The sequence below is a fragment of the Pteropus vampyrus genome, unplaced genomic scaffold, assembly GCF_000151845.1.
Source record: "Pteropus vampyrus isolate Shadow unplaced genomic scaffold, Pvam_2.0 Scaffold2, whole genome shotgun sequence".
Lineage (NCBI taxonomy): Eukaryota > Metazoa > Chordata > Mammalia > Chiroptera > Pteropodidae > Pteropus > Pteropus vampyrus.
Genome location: NW_011888783.1, coordinates 22,292,267 through 22,311,449, shown reverse-complemented (window position 1 = coordinate 22,311,449; position 19,183 = coordinate 22,292,267). Strand labels below are relative to the sequence as shown.

Here is a 19,183-nt window from a genome sequence, read left to right as displayed (position 1 = left end):
AGGTAAGCAGTGCTTTCACAGTGTGCTTTTTGAGTATCTGCTCATTAAAAATATTTGCGACCTTTCTCACCAGATGTTACAGTTTCTGAAATTACACCAAAGGGACTAGTCTTTGGGCTAAGGTTAAATATTGCTATCAAGGTTTACCTATTTAAACCGATTTCCGGTACTGATTATTCTTAAGATCATATTGGCAGTGAGAGCAGAAAGAATGATTTCAATAAAAGTAAGGAGAACTCACGCTTTATATTTTTCCAAAAATATTCTTCTAGGAAATTCACATTTTCTGCAATACTACTCATTAACACTGCAGACTGCCTGGCAAGCTCACCCTAATTTTGCAAAACGTACCATGTTTTCTGAGTTCCAAGAGGAATACACACTGCACAGTTCTAAAATTTTTATTAAAATATTTTTTCTTTTTCATAAATTATTTACAAGAAAATTTATTCAAATCTTTGAAACAACAAATGTTACAAAAATTTTTGAGAACAATTGCATTTTATTTCCTAAAATAAACAACTCATATTCCTTAGAAAAAAGATATAGGATGTTTAATTACTTAGATTTTAACAAAATAGTCTTTATATAAATGGGTTATAATCTCTACCATAGAGACACCAAATTTGCATGTAATCGAGAGTCAATTAAATAATCCAGCTCTCACTGACCCTCTCCATCAGAAAACATCCATTTGACATAGCATTTCTCTTTATACACAACAGCAGCCTCTGCTGGAGAAAGAAAGTATGTTTCTATTACAAAGTATTAGCTCGAACCTATTTTGAATTGGAAGAACTCAGATTCATTTCCCACTTAACCAACAAACTAAGTTAAAATAATTTTCAAGGTCTTAAAGATGTGCGGGCCTTATCAAGTATATCTTTTCTGATTTTTGGATAAGTTGGATGTGCTTCAAGAACCTGCAAAAACAAAGAAAAAAAACAAATCAAAAGAAGCACAAGAACTTGTAATTATTTACAAGAACTAGAGGACTACAAAACTTACTAGAAATGAGCATTACAGTTGAGATTTTATTGTATTGATTCTGTAAACATAACCACAAATTTTAAAAGTAGCATCTGAGATACAACGACTCATTCATATCAATAGTAATTAGATGAAAACAGTAGAATATGAATACTACATGTAGAAAACACATCATATAGAATTACTTCCTTAATAGGGCAGTTGCAGAAAACAAGTATGTTCAATGATTTAAAGCATTTTATTAAATTTAGTTATGTATGCATGATATTTAATAATCCCTTAGAATTATTTTTAACTAGGAACACACATCACATTTATGTGGAGTGATTCTGAAACACAAATTTGTAGGACTACTGAGTCTAGGAGTAGGGAGATATTTATTAAAAAAGAAAAACCAAAACTCCACAAATGATTCTCATGTATAACCTTACTTCAGTGTGAAATACTGGCTTACAGAGAGATTCAGTAATCAATAGCAATCACTGAGGCCAAGAATTTGCTATAAAGATGCTGAAACAGCTATTTGGAATAAGGCACACTACACAACTCTTTTCTAAGGAGTTTTTCTTGGAGCTAACAGTGTTTAATATAATGCCTTATATGGAATATCAATGGGACAATGTATACATAAAGAAACTACAGTCTCAACCTGAAACTTAAAATGTTTGTCATTTTAGTAAGGGATCATTTAGTAGGAAACCAGTTACACAAAGGTAATCAAATGACTTCTAAATTACAGAAATACTTTTCATGTCTAATTTATAAATATGAATTTTCTAAAACCAGACTTGGATACATTCACGAGAATGTTTATTCAGAACAATGATCTGGAGAATCTATAACAATGCTCAAATATCTTCTGATAGAAAGACTATGTTTTATTTAACATGTTTCTCCTCTAGACTGTCTTTAAATGGATACAAACATTTTATTATTTGAGGTCCAACTAAAAACATATGTTTGATTTAAGTAAACTTTATAATTTTCTAAACTTTGAAAACTGACCATCTCTCCAGGTGTAACTGATAAGTCATTTAAGTAAAATACTACATCCTCTACCTCTATTCACATACATCTTAAGATTAACTAGACATAGGAAATTGTGCATCTGAAAACTTTTAAGAAATTTAAATTTAAATGTTACCTGGTGACATACGTCAATTGCATCCACATATCTTTTTGCTTTTAAGTAATTAAATGCCAGTTTGTACCCTGTTAAGACAAAAAACCATAATGGTATAGAACTATTTATAGAGCACACTGCTACTATTACCTCTTTTTTTGCCTCCTCCTTTTGCTCACTTATTAGAGAACTCTTAACAGAAGCTGGTGACTGTACTATGACAGAAGTGATGAGATTAATAGAAGGTGGAGTGACATGAAAGGAGAACAGGTAGGAAAGAAAATGAAGTAGGAAAAAAGGACCACAGTGAATATACTATTGGGTAAGAAGACTGTCATCCCATAGATGTGGTTTTGTAACTTACAGATTATAGTAAAATTCGTAATAAGGCAGGAGATGATAACAGCTATTCATTTATACAGTATAGATTTATTTAGCACTTAACACATCAAGCAAACCGGCTCCTACAGTCACAAGGTTTATATCCTATTAGGAAAAAAGTACATTGTTTAAGTAATTATGTAAATAAATAATTTCAAAACTGAGATAAATGCTGTGAAATAAAGATACAAGCCAAGTGAGCTATCATAAGAAACCTGACTGGGGAGGAGGTAGGTGTCAGGTAATGTTTGAAGTCGGAAGGATGAGGTATATAACCTAGGCCAGGAAGGAGAGAAGCAAGAACACTTTCAGGCAGAGAGAACTGTACATGTAAAAGACACACAGGAACCAAATGGACCTAGAGAACACGGTGAGAGGGCAGAGCAGATGGGAGAGTGGCCCAGAATAGAGTGGATTAGTCATCAGATATTCCACATCAATGATGAGTAACAATGATCACAATTACTAATATTGAAATGTCACGTTTTGAATAGTGAACATTTAGAAAGTGTTAAGACATACCTAAATGACTGTTGTTTTCCTGTAAGAATGCTATAAAAGTAAGCAAAATAAGGGGAAGACAAAAAAGTAATGGTGGCAGTGTATGCAATAAAATAATATAACATGATGTAAAATAATATGTAATTAATTAGTTAGATATTTCACTTTACCACTTTGAAATATGAAGAAGAGAAATATGAATGCTGCTCTTAGGCTCTAATCAAAGTACCAAACGAATTTTTAGAATTTCAAACAAATGTTTGAAAAAGATAATTGGCTAATGTAGTCTAGTCATCTGGTAGTAAAATGTAAGAAATAAGAATTATCTGAAATTCATAGTATTTGATACACACACACACATATAGAATAATCCTAGATGAAAACAGTAAGTCTCAGAGAGGAAAACTTGATATCATTACGAAGAAATTTTAAAAAGGATTAATAGTAGAGTTCATGACATTTAAAAAGGAAAACAATTTAAGATGTCATGCCAAACATACTTTATATGAAAACTAGAGCCAAAAACCCTGTAGATTTAGGTTTTGGTTTCTGGCTTTCTAACTAGCTTTGAGACATTAGGAAAGTCATCTGAGCTGTTGATTTCAAGTTTCCTCATCTAAAAATGGGGATAATAACTCTTTTCTCTTTTAGTATAATTTTAAAGATCAAATGAAATACTCATTGTGAAATGCTTTTAAAAATTTTAGTGTACCATGCAAATGTTAGCCATTTTTTTCCTGTGAAAACACTAAATTAGAAGCACAGAATTTTAATGGTGGTAGAAACTTGATAGATCATCTTGTTCAAAACATTTTATAGAGGAAATAAAGGGCTTGAAATGGCAAAGAACATGTGCACTGCAGCTGCATTATACCTGCCAAACTAATAAGAATTCATCCTGATGTAATCAGAGAGAGAGGAGGGGAACACTTTCATTATGACAATACTCAAGGCTAAATCTTATGGAAAAAACACAATCATATTAATGATAGCCTGACAAGTGCAAAAATGAAATGCGATATTAACATGGCAAGGCAGGTTTAGGGTGTTGGATGCAATGATAATGTTAAGAAAGAAACTAAAGAATTAATTGAGAACCTCAGAGAAATGCTTACTTAAGGAGAACACAGAAGAACTGATGAAATCGTCTATAAAATACACAGATGACACAATGAAATAACTAGTGAGTTGGAATCTCTATATTTGGTGAAGTCTCCCAAGAAATAAAATATTTAAATAATTTAGCTTATAAATGTATTCCTCTGTGGAATAAAACATCAAAACTTTAAATATTTTAAGGATTTTATGGAATTCTCATTTTATAAACTGACTTTATTCTGTAAGATGCACAACACCTGAGAAGGAAAAATACTATCAACAAATGTAGGTTCCTCTGTTCTACACAAGTCTAGTAAAATAAATGACACTATAAAAATATAAGGTAGGGGAAGTCCTGAATTGATAGCCCTTAGTGTAAAGATGACCTATCTGAATGCAAATTAAATGATTCCATACTGCGATGTGGCTGCTAAAAAGACAGATGTCATCTAAGGCTGAATTAACAACTACTAAATGCCTAATTAAAAAAAATACCTTAGTTATAAATACATTTAGTTCTTAAAAATCATACTTAGGAACTTGTTCATTTCTGGTGCAACAGTCAGGAGAGACATGGACAAATAAAAGACCCTTTTCCAAACTAACTGGCCATGGAATCTAATCTCTTCACATTTCTTTCTCTCTCTCTGTCGACCCCTCTTTCCCCTCTCCCTCCCCCTCGCTCTCCTTCACTTTCTCGCTCTCTCTCTCTCTCTCACTATTTTAGAGTTTTCAGGAGACAGCAATAAGAAAGGTGAAAGACCTCAGAAGCAGGTTTATGTAAGAATGGACAGGTAAGTGAGGATGGCTTGAAGAGAAACACTTAGGAGACATGACAGAAGTTTGGAATTAGAGGGCCATTATATGTATTTCAGATGCCACTCATATCTGTTAGAGTAGCTGGAGACTAGCAATCTTCAAACTAATAGCCTACCACTGGAACGAGATTATGTTTCTAGGTGCTCAAGTGAACAAATGCTTCATGGTCAAATTATTGTGGGAAATATGTCCCATCTGTGACATCTACCACAATATACTTTAGTGTTTAAAGGCTTGGGGAGTTCTGCAGTAAAGAACCCTGTAGAACTTGATTTAATGCAATGTATTTCTAACTTCCTTGACAATGGAACGCTTTTCAGCACAGGATTATAATTTTGGAAATAGCCGAGGGTAGATGGAGAGAAAGGGGCAGAATTAGATTAGACGTCCTCCAAACAAACAGAGACTCATCGACATGGACTACAGACTAGTGGTTACCAGAGAGTAGGGAGAAGGGGGAGGGGTAAGGTAGGTAGACAGGGTAAAGGGGGTCAAATATGTGGTGACAGAAAGAAATCTAACTATGGGAGGTAAACACAGTGTAAATATATATATGCCTTATTGTTAAAGTGTACAGCTGAAACTTATTGGATTTTGTTAACCAATGTCACCATAAATTAAATAAATAAATAAATAAACAAACAAATAAATAAATAAATACAATTAGATTAGATGTCCTCTAAGGTGACTGAGGACAAGCTTGAATATCAGGAAATTACACTTAACTATTAGCAGCTAATAATCTATTATGAATACATAATTTATTTTTCAGAAGGACTGAGAAAAGAAGTTGGCTCTTAATGTGTATTTTGTTCTTCAAAAGAAAGTCAAATGCATTTCAATAAAGATTTACAAATAAAACCCAAGTTTCCTATGAAAATCAAGTTAAACTCACCTACTGATGGATTTGTCTGATTGCCATGTTTCCATGCCATCTCATAGTTTAGGGCAGCATCTGTATACGCTTGTTCTTTTTCCATAATGTACCCCATATATTCATAAGCTTTGCAGCAAGACTGGAGAAAAATGGAAGATGTATGAATGGATTAAACTCGACAGCACTAAGATTTTATGGGGTACTTATGACTACAGAGGTCAACCACATTAATTCATTTAAATGGCACATAAAACAATGATTTTCAACCTTGGCTATGGAATCAAATCACTTAAGGGACTTAATAATTAAGATTCCAATCCCAAGACCCCACCCTAAACCTGCAGAGGCAAGGGCATTTACATTTTACACATATACATGTACTTTTTATTACAAATAATTTCAACATATACAAATATAGAAATGATAATTATAAACACTATGAACCCATATCTTCAACAATTAACTCATAATACTATTACACCTCTACCCTACACATTCGTCCTTCTGTATTATCAGATAAAAATACTCAAATATTCTATCATTCCACCCATAAATATTTTAGTACACTTCTTAAGAAAATAAAGACTTTCTTTAAACATAACCACAATCTGTCACACCTAAATACAACTCCTTGACATGACCAAATAGCCAGTTACTATTCAAATGTCAAACGGTCTTGATATAATTTTTTGTTTGTTTGTTAGGACGAGGATCCAAATAATGCCCACACATTGTGACTCGTTAAAACATCTCTCAATTTTCTTTTGATTTAGTACTTCCCTCTCTACCTCTCCCTTTTCTTGTAACTAAATGTAGCAGAAACAACATTTGTCCTAGAGCTTCTTACAGCCCAGACTGAGTTGAAGGCGTCCTCGTAGTCCTTATTGTGATATATTCCTACGTCATTGATATTTCTTGGAAATTGTAATTAGACCTAGAGGGTTGGATTTGATTTTGATTTTGGGGGAGAAAGGTGAAAAATCCTAATAGAACAGTGCCCTGACAAGCCGTGTTGAAGCCTGAGGCAAAAGGGAAAAGTGAAACCCTATGTGTACATTTTTAGGTACATTATAATTGCTAATTTTTTTCTAAAATGTTAAATTAACTATTAAAAATTGAAGAATTAACAAGTGGATATATTAAAACATATTATTTTAAGTTTGAATATTTTATTTATATCCCAAAATTTATTACAATTTTATTTTCTTGACCTTAATATGCAAGAAAATGTCAATAATACTTTCATTAAAACCATTACCCATTGAAACATACAAACACTGATATCGGGACACACAATTTCCCTTTTGCTTCAGGCTTCAATATAGCTCAGCACAACACTGTCAGATCCTATCTATTTAACATTTTGATATTTGCTTTAAAAAAACATTGCATTAAATTATTATTTATCTTGATTACTACAAGGAACTGAATGTTTGTGTCCCCTCCAAATTCATATGTTGAAACAAATCTTAACCTCCAATGAGATGGTATTAGGAGGGGAAGTCTTTGGGAGGAAATTAGGTCATGAGGGTATAGCTCTCATGAGCAGGATTAGTGCCCTTATACAAGGGACCTCAGAGAGTTCTTGCACCCTCTTTATTGCACCGTGTGAGGATACGATGAGAAGCTGGCAGTCTGCAGCCTGGAAGGGGCCCTCGCCAGAAACCAGCCATGCTGGCGCACCCTGACTTGACTTCGAGCCTCTGGAATTGTGAGCAATAAATTTCTATTGTTTAAAAGCCACCCAGTCTGTGGTACTTTGTTATAGCAGCACCGACTGACGACGATAATTACTGAGATTTTAAGTGCCCTTTTAAATTTTGGACCCAAAGTGACGTTTCACTTGTTTCATCTCAGTCCAGCCCTGTCATAGATACCGTGTTCTTTGATCAGGAGGCACGTAATATCTGATTCTCTTTTTGTGATGTTATACCTATTCATTAACTCATCAGGGTTGAAAATGGTGATATTCTATCATACCTTTTTCATTTATTAGCAGGAAAACATCTATAATGAGAAATGTCTCCTTTTCCACTATTTTGTTACCTAGTAGTATAGCTCACAAAGAAAAGGAAGGATAAATGCTTAATTCTTTACTTTTCTTGTCTGTTTTAGAAATAGTTCATTAGCATATTTCAGTAGTGACCAATTAGGTTTATTTTCTCTCTTGGATATTTGGAAAATCATAGATTTAAACATATTTAGTGTGTTTCAATTCACTGCGCTTCTTATTTTTGATGATATTTAAAGTGTTTCAACTTTGGCTAGTGGGAGTGTCTTCAAGTTGGCTCCTGAGCCCTTAATGTGACCCTAATCATCTTTGATAGCTTCCTTGCCATCTGGTATGACAAGATGGTCTAGTGTCATCTTGTACATTTCCTGTCCCAGATGTGGATGATCTCCATTTTTTAATTACATAATTCAAAGTTTCTAAGTTCTAGTTCCTGAATCTTATGCTTCTAATATTGACAAGCCTAATCGGCAGGGCTAATGCTTCTAAAGTAGCCATCATGTTCAAACATGCAATGTATTGCTGTCAGAGTTCTGGCAAATTGAAATTCCATCTGCATTGAAACCTTAATTCCCATGCCATCTTGCTTAATCCTACACTTGGCATAGAAGGGTCAGCTGATTTGCAATTTTGATTTTCCAAAGTCTATTAATGAGTACTCTTTTTCAGGGCCAATTTAACTTAAAATTAGATCTATAAACTGTAAATTGATAAATGGCTTGATGTTATGATTTAGGTTTTTAAAGTTCCTAGGAAAGTAACTTAATAGTATTAGATGATCTCTTTAATAAACGAATGATGCATTTTGTAATCTAATTTGCTCAAAGAGAATAAAACATCAATTTTCTGTGATTAAGATTTGAAGTAACTGATATGAATCTATAAAGCTAGAGATCCCCAAGTTTCTAAGTTGCATACAATTATTTCTCAACAAATAGTAATGAATTTTAAACTTAAAAAATGTTTTAATAAAACATCCTTTTTATGTGATTTAACACCAAAATGCACTGTTAGTAAAGAGCCTTAAATAATTTTAAGGACTTAAAGATTTTCAATTTATACCTAAAGATAAGGACTTTTTATTACACAAATCAAATTAAATGCCGAAAAGACTTTTTCCCACAAAATAGATTATGCACAGTGGATTCTAACAATGTGGAAATGGCATGCAGCTGCAGTAAATTCATCGAGTGTGTCTTAATAGAGGGACAGACGTCCGCAATTAATGTTATTCTGCAATTTTCATTAGTTCTGAGATGATATGGGTAATCACAAGCAAACGCTTGACATTCCAAAAACACTTTCTGTAAGTAGGGCATACCACAGCTGAAACTTGAAACTGCATAAATCTTTTTTTTATTTTCAAGGGTAAATGGCTTATTAATGTTAATGTTTAGTTCCTGATTGTGGTAAGAATAAACATTTAATTTTCAAAACACACAGGAATCCTTAGAAATGAACCAACACTCTATAATAACCTATTATAGAATGCTTATACAATGGTTAACAATTTTTACTCTGCAATCACCTACCCTATTATGACGCAGGCACCGTTTTAACAGTTCTTCTGCCATGTCATACTTTGCTGACTGAATATAAATATCAGCAAGTAGCAGCCAACTCCTCTCAAAGTCCTCAGCATCGATAGGATTCCAGTTCATTTTTGCAATCCGTTTAAGCTGGTTTCTGGCTCTTGGAGTCTGTTTCAAGATCATGTAAGCTGTTGCCATTCCCAAAAGTGCTGGAATATGATCCTTCTGTAAGAAAACAAAACTTGAGACCCCTAGATTCACAAACGTGAATAGATGGCCAATGTTTAAAAGGAAAACTCATAGAAAGTAGCAAGTGCTACTTAATATAAGAACTGGCCTGTGGATTTTATTTCTGGCTCCATTCAGGTATCTGTCATTATTTAAAACAGACATTGTCATTATTTAAAACATCAAGTAAACTCAAGCTGCCATGAATCACCACACAATTCCAGACAATTAGGGTGACTCAGTCTTTAATGGGATTGACTGGCTGTTTTGGCTTTGTATAGAAACAGAAAAAATAAACAAAATTCTTTTTCAGTGTAATCCTAATAGAACATTGTGTTTCAAATTTAACATTTTGGATCCTTTGCTCTTTCATCCATAAAACAGGAATAACAAACAGGACGACTTACCTGCAGTGATATTCTTTATCTATAATGACTCTATTGCCCTTTTTCTCTCTCTTTTTATTTTCGTTTTATTCAAAAGCCTCTTCTAAAAAAGTTCATCCAATGAAATGTTATAAATATGGGTATGCAATTAATTAATCATATAATTGAAAATTATATGAAATAAATTTGTCTTAAAATATGGTTTTAGATTTGGAGTCTGTAGCTTCTTGACAGTGTCTATAAACCACGATGTCCTTTTAGACAGAGTTCAAAGTCAGAATATGTCACTCTCTGAAACCAACGAGCTAATAAGAACTAGCATAAAATGGAGGCCATTAGTGATCGCTCCAGGAAACCAACTTACCTAAGCAATAATGAGTATGTCCCTGATAAAGCTAGGGTGCTTCTTAAATTTCAGCAGAGGGCTTGTGATGCTTTCATAAAGAAGAAGCCTTCAGTTTAAAATACAAATAAAAGATGAGAGAAACTGTGATTTAGAAATTATAGTATCATGACTAGAATAAAGGTGCACTGTAAGATAGAAAGTTTGAGTAATTAATAAGGAACAAAAGGATAGCAGAGTGGTAAAATGTTCACTGTCCAAACTGATCATGATTAGAAGTGAGAAATAACCCTGGATTTGAGACGGGTGACTCATTAGTGCTGGATGAAAACAACTTTTAAGAATATAAAATTTCCTTGGTTCCAACTTTATATTTATCACTAAACTTCCAATATGTAATTTTTTTCATTAAGGAATGGCAAAAAAGGTTTTATTTGAGTGCTAGATCCAACCAATTGGTAGCAAATTCTGAAGACATGTTCACTGAGCTCCACCCTTATCTTAGGTGGGCTAGAGAGGAAAGAAAATAGAGACCGGCCATGTATCTGTCAGCTAGGTCCCAGGAAAGCCTAAAAGTAGGGTCCTGTAAAAATGTCCAGACCTGTTCACATACTAAAAATAACCCACACTACACATTTAAAAATATCCCACACTACACATTTAAAAATAAGTTCTCTGATTTTAAAACTATATACCTCAAGTTTGATTAGAATGAAACAATTCCTCACAGATGGATCACTCCTGAGTGAACTGAAGGTTTCTAAAACTGCAAACCTGAGTTCTAACCCCAGCATTAGACTAACAATGTGTTTTCTGGTACAGACATCCTAAAGCATTCAGACAGCTTCTCTCACACTCAGTCATTCTAAGCTACAACTTTAGATCTCAAAGGACAATATAGCTATATTATAAACAACATACTTTTATGGTTCAAGGTGATAGGATAAAAGCAGGTGAAAAAACTCTCCTTGAGTTTAATGTATTTTCCACCATTTCCTCCCATGACTTCCTGTCACATCCCTCTTTTTCAATCAATCTGAATGCTGCATGGTGCTGTGAATATACCTTATGCTTCCCTGCCTCCTGCCTTTGTTCCTATTTTCCACTTCACATAGAATGCACTTTCCCTGTCTCTGCCTGTGAAAATGCAATTCATGTGGTTCTTCTTTAAACATACTTTCTCCACAAATGGGTCTCCCAACTCTCCTTATACTGTTGCCTAAAGTATTTTTATTTGCTAACTCTAAGACAGAATTGTCATAAATTTTGTTTTGTACTACAGTCAGTATGCTTGTCTCATCTTCCTTGGATTATTAGAAACTTGAAGAAATGGGCTACATCTGGTTTATCTTTGTGATTTCCACTATGCTTAGCACCCACTGGCTACTTAATGAATATTTACCATATTTAATATATGCAGCCTATGAGTTAAATGAAAAAAATGCAAGATAAAATTTGTTTATGAAACTTCAGTTCATATATTAATCTTTGGATAATCACTAAACAGATGTTAGTATATTAACAATCACATATGTAAGAATGTTAAAAATATAATGAAATAATGCAGTCTCACGAACACAAAAAGTGACATATTCTTTCTAGGAAACAGCTGTGATGTCACTGCTGCTGGTGTTCTCTCTCAAACCTCAAAATTTAAACTCTCTTTAGTTACATGATTTAAACTTAGTTACGTGATTTAGTTACATGATTTAAACTCTCTTTAGTTACATGATAGAAAGAGAAAATTTGGTAGCTATGACACCTTACTTGAAATGGTGCTTCATCATGTTCTTATAGATTTTCTTAGACTTACATGACAGACCTGGTTCTGGTCTCCGTTTAGTCAGCTACTGTTATCCAGCTGCTGCTACATAGCCAATTCAACTGAGCACAACCCCTGAGAACATTACTTCAATGTCAGCAGAAGGCTTGCTCCAAGATGTTTTGCTGTCAATGCTACCTTGCTGTTTTGTTCTAAGAGTGGCTTACAGTGATAATAGAGCACCATATAGGTTACTTTTACCCAAATGGCAATGGGAGTTGTAGGTTTCCCAAAGTACCTCCAGGGTCCTAGGAGACACAGGGAAGGGGACATAGTAGGGGTTTTTTGGTAGTTTATTGCTACCACTATGACCTCTGCATCACAAGAAAACACAGCAAAAGTCTATAAATCCTCTGAGAGACACAAAATTATGAGTTTTCAGTAGCTTACAACATTGATGAGTAGAAGAATATGAAAGCTAATGAGTATGCTCAGAACTAGCTATTGCCAACTGCTGATGGGGTGGGTGCCTAGAATTCCTTCCTTAACATCAAGTAATTGAAATGTGGCACTGTGTGAGGGAAGTGAAAACAGAATACGAGAGTAAAAAGGGAGGTGGAGCCAAGTGGGGTGAAGGGAAAGCCTTTCATATAGTAATAATAACGATAAATTGCAGGGGGCCATTTGTGTTGCTAAACTTTTTCAGTTACTTACATAACTGAATTGTAAGTTGTCAGTATTGATCTCACTTAGCTTTAGAGCTGGAAAAATTTCAAATTTACATAAGCAAAAAGGTGAGCTAAGAAGGTAGCTAGGTGTTTATTTCCCCTTAGTAAGTAAACTTAGGCTACATCTACAACATAGATCTTCTCCAGAGGATAAAGCCATTCCCTTGAGAATTTATGCCCTTTTGAAGAATTTCTTTTATTTATAATTTGCCATTCTAATAGTGACAAATATATCAATAATACATCAAAGCAGTAACAGTATCTCCCTGGAAACAAAGTACATTGTGTAAAACTATGCCAAACTATATATCTAATGTTTAATAGTAGTTAAGTAATTATGTTAATATTCAGGAAACAAACAACTAATCAAAATACATATCTCTGTACTACCACGGAAAGATAATATATGAAGCTGAAAATTTACTAACCTCTGATGTTGCTATTTCGGTGAAGGTATTCAATGCTTGCTCAACATTAGACTTCTGTTTGGTGGCCATTAGGCAATAGTTTTCCATTACACGAAGTTGAACGTGACCCTGAACAGTCTGGGGTTTTAGTTCTTTAAGGAGTTTTTCTGCTGTTCTCACTGCTAATTGCACAGACTCTTGCTTCTCAGTTGAATTACTGTATACAATTAAAAATAAATCTCTTATTTCTATTACTCATGAAGTAAAATTCATTGAGATTAGAATGAGCTCTAGGGTAGGTTTCTGTGTAGGTTTCTTTTTCTGTCACCAATTTAAAAGTAATCCTTTTGAAGACTGCCACTCATTCTCTTCTAATACAAAGTTAAGCACATTCTCTTCTAATACAAAGTTAAGACTGCCACTCATTCTCTTCTAATACAAAGGTTATGCTTTTTAAAAACAAAATTAATATAGCCTTAAGAAAACACCATTAAACATTTATTCACTCGAGACTGAAGACAAAATTTGGACAATATGCACATGTGGTAAGAATGTTCATTTCAGCCAATGTAAAACTAGAATTCAGAATAAGTAAAATCATACAAATATCAAGCGGTGTAGTCACTCAGAAAATGAAAGAAATGAAACGAGGGAGCAAAAAGTAACTAATATTGTTGAGGTACCCACTACATGCCAAGCACTGGATTATTTCAGTTAATCTCTGTTGAATATATTTTATATATGAGAAAACTAAGGCTCAAACAGGTGAAGTGATTTGCCAAAGGTCACATAGCTAATAAATGATAAACCTGAGATTTGAATCTAAGTTTGTCAGACATATAAAGTATAATTTACTTTCCTCACTTAGCTGCCTATCAGATGCTCTGAAATTATATATCTGTCAAAAGGTTGTAAATTTCAAGTGCAATGACAACTTAAATATGTGCTAGCATTTTTCTTATTTTTTTAAACATACATCTATATATATGTATGTATGTATATGTGTGTGTATGTGTGTGTGTGTATATATGTATATATATACACACGCACATATACACACGCACATACACACACACACACACACACACACACACACACACACACACTGTACTGTGACCAATTTAAAGAGAGGACAAGCAACAAACACAATTGGATAGAAATATAATCACTTACCAGATTTGTACCACAGTGGCTAAGAGCAGGAGCTTTGAAGGAAGGTAAAATTCAGTCCAAATCTTGCTCCCACCATTTACTAACTCTATCACATTAGACAAGTTAAGTCTGAGCTTATTTCACAATACTGTTATAGGGAATAAATAAGATGATGCATGGGAAGTATATAGCACAGTGTATGGCATATAACCACCATTTGTTAAGGAGTTACTATTATTGTGTGAATAATTTTTGCCAAAGTAATCAAATTCTTCAATGTATCCTACTTTCTACAGAGGAATTATGGGAGTGTCCTCATAATGTGTTTTTTCTGATTTAGGAAACTTCCTAAATGTGTTTCATGCTTGTTTTAGAGAACAGGTATTCTAGTTATGATTTTTTTCATCTGACCTTTCATTAGCGTTATCCTAGAATTTAGTTCTCTTCTATAAGGTATCCTTGTTTTGTTATCCTCAACAAGTGTTTTTTTTTAAAGGGTAATTAGTCAAATACTACTTACCCCAGGTCTCCATCCAGATTTTCAAATACTTCACCTCCAACAGTTTCATTATCTGGATTCAAACAGATTTCTATCATATTATAAAGGGAATTTTGGCCCCAGTCACTATCTTTCCGAGCTTTATTAAAATGTCGAAGGGCATCATTTGGTTCTCCAGTATACCTTGTTAGATGTATAAACGAAAAAAAAATCACTAATTTCAATCACTGACTACAAATTTTTGTTATGTATAATCTGTTTGGTAAGTAAAATTATTAACATGTTTTAAAATGTAGATGTTTTTTAAAACAAAGAAAAGCTTATTATACTTTATCCATGATGAGAAAAAAAACTTATGAAGGATTTATTTGTAAGAGATTTACCAAAGATATAGTCCTTTACAGTACTGATATCCTGGCTCCAATTTTGCTCTGGAGTTACATTTCTCAGCCATTAAGAAAAATCTTGGAACATCCTCAAGTTTTCCACATCTTCTTAGGAAATCAATCAGACGAGACAACGTCATATAATTATCTAGAAACAAAGAATATTTCAGCTATAGACAACATTTTATATCTTTTGTTTTGATGGTTATAAGCCCACTTCATTGAAGTATAGTTTACTTCAAATGAAATACAACTTAAATATAAGCAGAGGAATACCTTAGGAGTTATATGTCCCTAAAGAGACTGGACAATCTATCAAATGATAGATTTGTGGATCATCTATCAAATGATAAAGGTTCGGTTGGTCTGATCACAATGAGAGAAGGTTCTAGATAGGCAAATATATAAAAAATGTAGCTTACTTTTCAATTGTTCCTAGAACTAAAATCTTCTAGAAACAGTGGATAATTTAAACTCTAACTACAAAATTCAGGGAGATTGATTTGACTGCACAGGAAAAGTCTATCTCTGAGACCTCCTCTTCCATTTACTGCGGCAAATAAGAAGCTGAGAATAGTACATTTTGATTATAATGTTTGGGGTGGGCAATCAGAAATCTTACTCCAGTCTTTCTTTATTATGTGCAAGTACCTAACATACTAAAAACACTAGCTGACCAGTTAGCATAGGACTCAAAGACTTGGAAGTGTGGTTGCGTGTCATTTCTGGAGTACGAGTTCCTTATACGAAATTTATAAATAATTCATTTTATATCTGTTTATAAACAGTCCAAAGAGCCAGTCTATCAAGCCAATTTTACCATTATCTCTTTGGAAAAAATGCTAATGCCAAGTAACCTGGGTGAGACAAAATTCACATGACAGATGAGGGTTTCTTCATATCTTACATGTGGGGCAATACTGCCATCGATGGCTTAAAAATATTCAGAAGGGAAGACGGCTGTTTTTTAAAGAAACCACGTTGGATAATTTGCTTAGAGGGATATGCTGCAATATAGGAACAGCTTGAGATAGATCGAATGAAAATATTATATACAGCCCCTTAAATGGCAATTCAGAGAAGGAGAAGGAGCAAAATAGAGTCTAGAACCCAAGGTAGAAATGGCAGGAAAAAAAATGACTTAGGCTTAAAGAAGTAAGAGTAAGGTTTGGGCAACAGAAGTAGGAAGATAGGCCCATATTTTGGTCTCAGAGTAAGAAGAAGAAGTGAGATCATAAAATAATTAATAGCATTCTTTTAAACAATACCTGAGTATAAGCTGGGACAGACAGGGTGAGAAACAAAACATGGCCTAAAGTGGTCCAAAGGTGGGAGGAAATTTAAAAAGGTAATAAAAATAATAAGAAACTAAAATGTTGATGTTACCATGAAAACAGGAATTTTTGCTTTCAATCTTTGCCCTAATCAGGTGTATTTTATTTATAAGTAGAAAGTGTTATTCTTTAAAGTCAAAGTTTTTTTAAAAGCATCAGTAAATACAGCATGTAGAGTATATCTGATTCTTTGAGTTATCCTACTTGATGCAGAGCCATTTCTTTGTTCGTGCTGCCCTAACGAGGCAGCTCCGACTGCACGTGGCATCATCCTGAGACGAAGGAATTAGGGTTTAGGAGAGAGTTCAATGACAGCTCTAGAACTTCCTCTGAGATTTCAAACTCTTTTCAGTAATACATGTAAGCAACACACACTACTGTTTCCATCTTCCCTTTTTTACCTTTCTCTTATCTCCTTCCCTTCCTACTTCCTTTCCTTTTCTCCACCCACTCTTCTTTCCATCCAATATTTATTGAGCACCTACTTGCCAGATACTATTCTAATTCCTGGAAACACAGCAATGAAGACAAAGTTCCTGGCAATTTGATGCTTATGTTCTATTATTTATAATTTTTGTTTTGTTTTATTTACAAGGGTGATATTAAAAAAAAAAAAAAAAGAACGAGGAATGGAGCATACTAAAAGGTGTTTTCGATACAGGATGGCTAGGGAAGGGCACTCTCCAAAGAGGAATCAATGGAGAAAAACTGAATGAAATGGATCAGCCGCCACATGAATATTTGGGAGGAGCATATTCCAGGAAGAGAGAAGAGCAACTGAAAAGTCTTAAGGCACCACCCTGTTTGAGCTGTTGCCTACATCCACTATCCCTATCTCTTTCATTATCAGAATCCTGATTTTGTTCCATGCAGCACTGTGTTTAGCTAAAAAGATGGTACTTCTCACTCTCTTTTGCAGCCATGGAGGTGCTTCTAGAAAGAGTTTTTTAAAGAAAAAAAAAGGATGGTTCACTGGGGAGGCATGCCCTTTAGCCTACCTCCACCCCTACCTACCTCATGGAGATCCCAGGACATTAATAACTAGAGCTGCAGTAGCCGTCTTGGACCATGAGCTGATACTTAGAAGTTAGGCTCGTGATGGTAGAAGAAAAAGAAGAATTCAGGTTTCCTGATGATAATGGAACCTCAATACATTCCTTGCATAATCTACTTTTAAATTTTTTACATAAGAAAAAAAAATGAAAGCCATAATTATTTAGGCCACTAGAATTTGGGGGGAGGGGTTGCAACTTTTAGCTGGAAGCATTTCTAAATTATCTGGAGGCAAGGAAGAGAAAACAGAGATGAGTTATGAGAATGTTGCAATAAACTACGTCAGAGATAATGATGGCTGAGACCAAGGTGGTAGCAGTAGAGGTGGTAAAAAGTGATGAGATTCTAGAAATATTTTTAAAGGCAGAGCTAGCAGGGATTTGCTGACAGAACGGGTGTGGTGTATGAGAGAAAGATGAGATAAAGGAAATTGTACAGTCTAGGGACTGAGTACATGTTAAATGACAATGCCATTTACTGACATGAGAAACAGAGGAGCAGATTTGGAGGGAAGGGTTAGATCAAGTATTCTATTCTGGACATGTTACACTGGAGAGCCTCCTAAAGGGCTGAGTGGGAATGCAAACAGGCAGTGGTATATATGAGTCAGGACTGCAGATATACAGTTGGGAGATATTAGCATTTACATGTTACATAAAGCCATGGGCCTGGATAATGTCACCTGGCGGGGGTGGGGGTGAATGTGTTAAAAAAAAGATAAAAGGTTTGAGAACTGAGGTCTGAAACATTCAGATTAAAGGTCATAAAGGGAAGACAGATCTAGCAAAGGGGAGTAAAAGAGAGTAGATAGCTGGGAGAAGAAAAACCAGGTAAGCCTACCATCCTAGAAGACAAGTGAAGACAATCTTTCATGATGGAGAGGGGACGAATGTGCTAAATGTAATAACAGGCCAAGTAAGCTGAGAACTGAGAATTAAACACTGGATCTGGCAGTGTGGAGGTCATCACTGTCCACCCTGCAGGAGTAGCTGCACTGGGGCTCAGGAGTGGAGGAGACAGACAGCACATACAGAAATTCTTTCAGAGGAAATTTGCTGTAAAGGAAAATGGAGGAAAGGAGTAGTAATTGGAAGGGAAGAGTAATTGGAGAGTTAAGAGTTAGTTTTTATTTATTAAATACTTAGAGTTGAGATATCGCAGTATGTTTGTCTGCTGATTGGGAAAAAAGAAATGATGACACAGGAGAGAAAGAGAGAACTGCAGGAGTAAAGACTTTTGGGGAGTGAGGAGTGGTGTCCAGTGCCACTGGGAGAAGCTGGCTGCAGATGCAATCACAGACCTATGGAAGACAATGGCTGGGGAGAGGGCAGACAGTGACGGGAGGATGGAGACCTTCCCTACCTCATATTAGAGAGATAGGAGGCAAGGTTTTTAGCTGAGGATAAGGAAGAGGGGAAGGGAGTTGGAGGTTTGAAGGGGAGAGGAGAAAGTGTAAAAAGTAGCTGGAGTGTATTCATTGGAGAAATACAGTAAGATTGCTAGGCAGCGTCTGAGGGCCCATTTGGGGTCTGTGGTCATAATTTAAAGTGAGACAGTCAACAGTATTGTATTT

General features: G+C 34.7%; 1 protein-coding gene across 3 annotated transcripts in view; it reads right to left on the bottom strand.

Moving 5' to 3' along the window:
- Nucleotides 1-385: 385 nt before the first annotated feature.
- TTC21B (tetratricopeptide repeat domain 21B) overlaps nt 386-19,183 on the bottom strand; it is a 66,501-nt gene continuing 47,703 nt past the window's right edge. For 2 of the 3 annotated variants that reach the window (XM_011358243.2, XM_023529711.1), the window contains 7 exons: nt 15,221-15,371; nt 14,859-15,020; nt 13,208-13,403; nt 9,333-9,557; nt 5,808-5,928; nt 2,135-2,202; nt 386-923 (listed from right to left, as the gene is read on the bottom strand). In XM_011358243.2, the coding sequence (XP_011356545.1) occupies nt 846-923; nt 2,135-2,202; nt 5,808-5,928; nt 9,333-9,557; nt 13,208-13,403; nt 14,859-15,020; nt 15,221-15,371 (1,001 nt within the window). In that variant the 3' untranslated portion in view covers nt 386-845. The remainder of the gene's footprint in view (nt 924-2,134; nt 2,203-5,807; nt 5,929-9,332; nt 9,558-13,207; nt 13,404-14,858; nt 15,021-15,220; nt 15,372-19,183) is intronic. The other variant, XM_011358247.2, reaches the window with a different exon arrangement.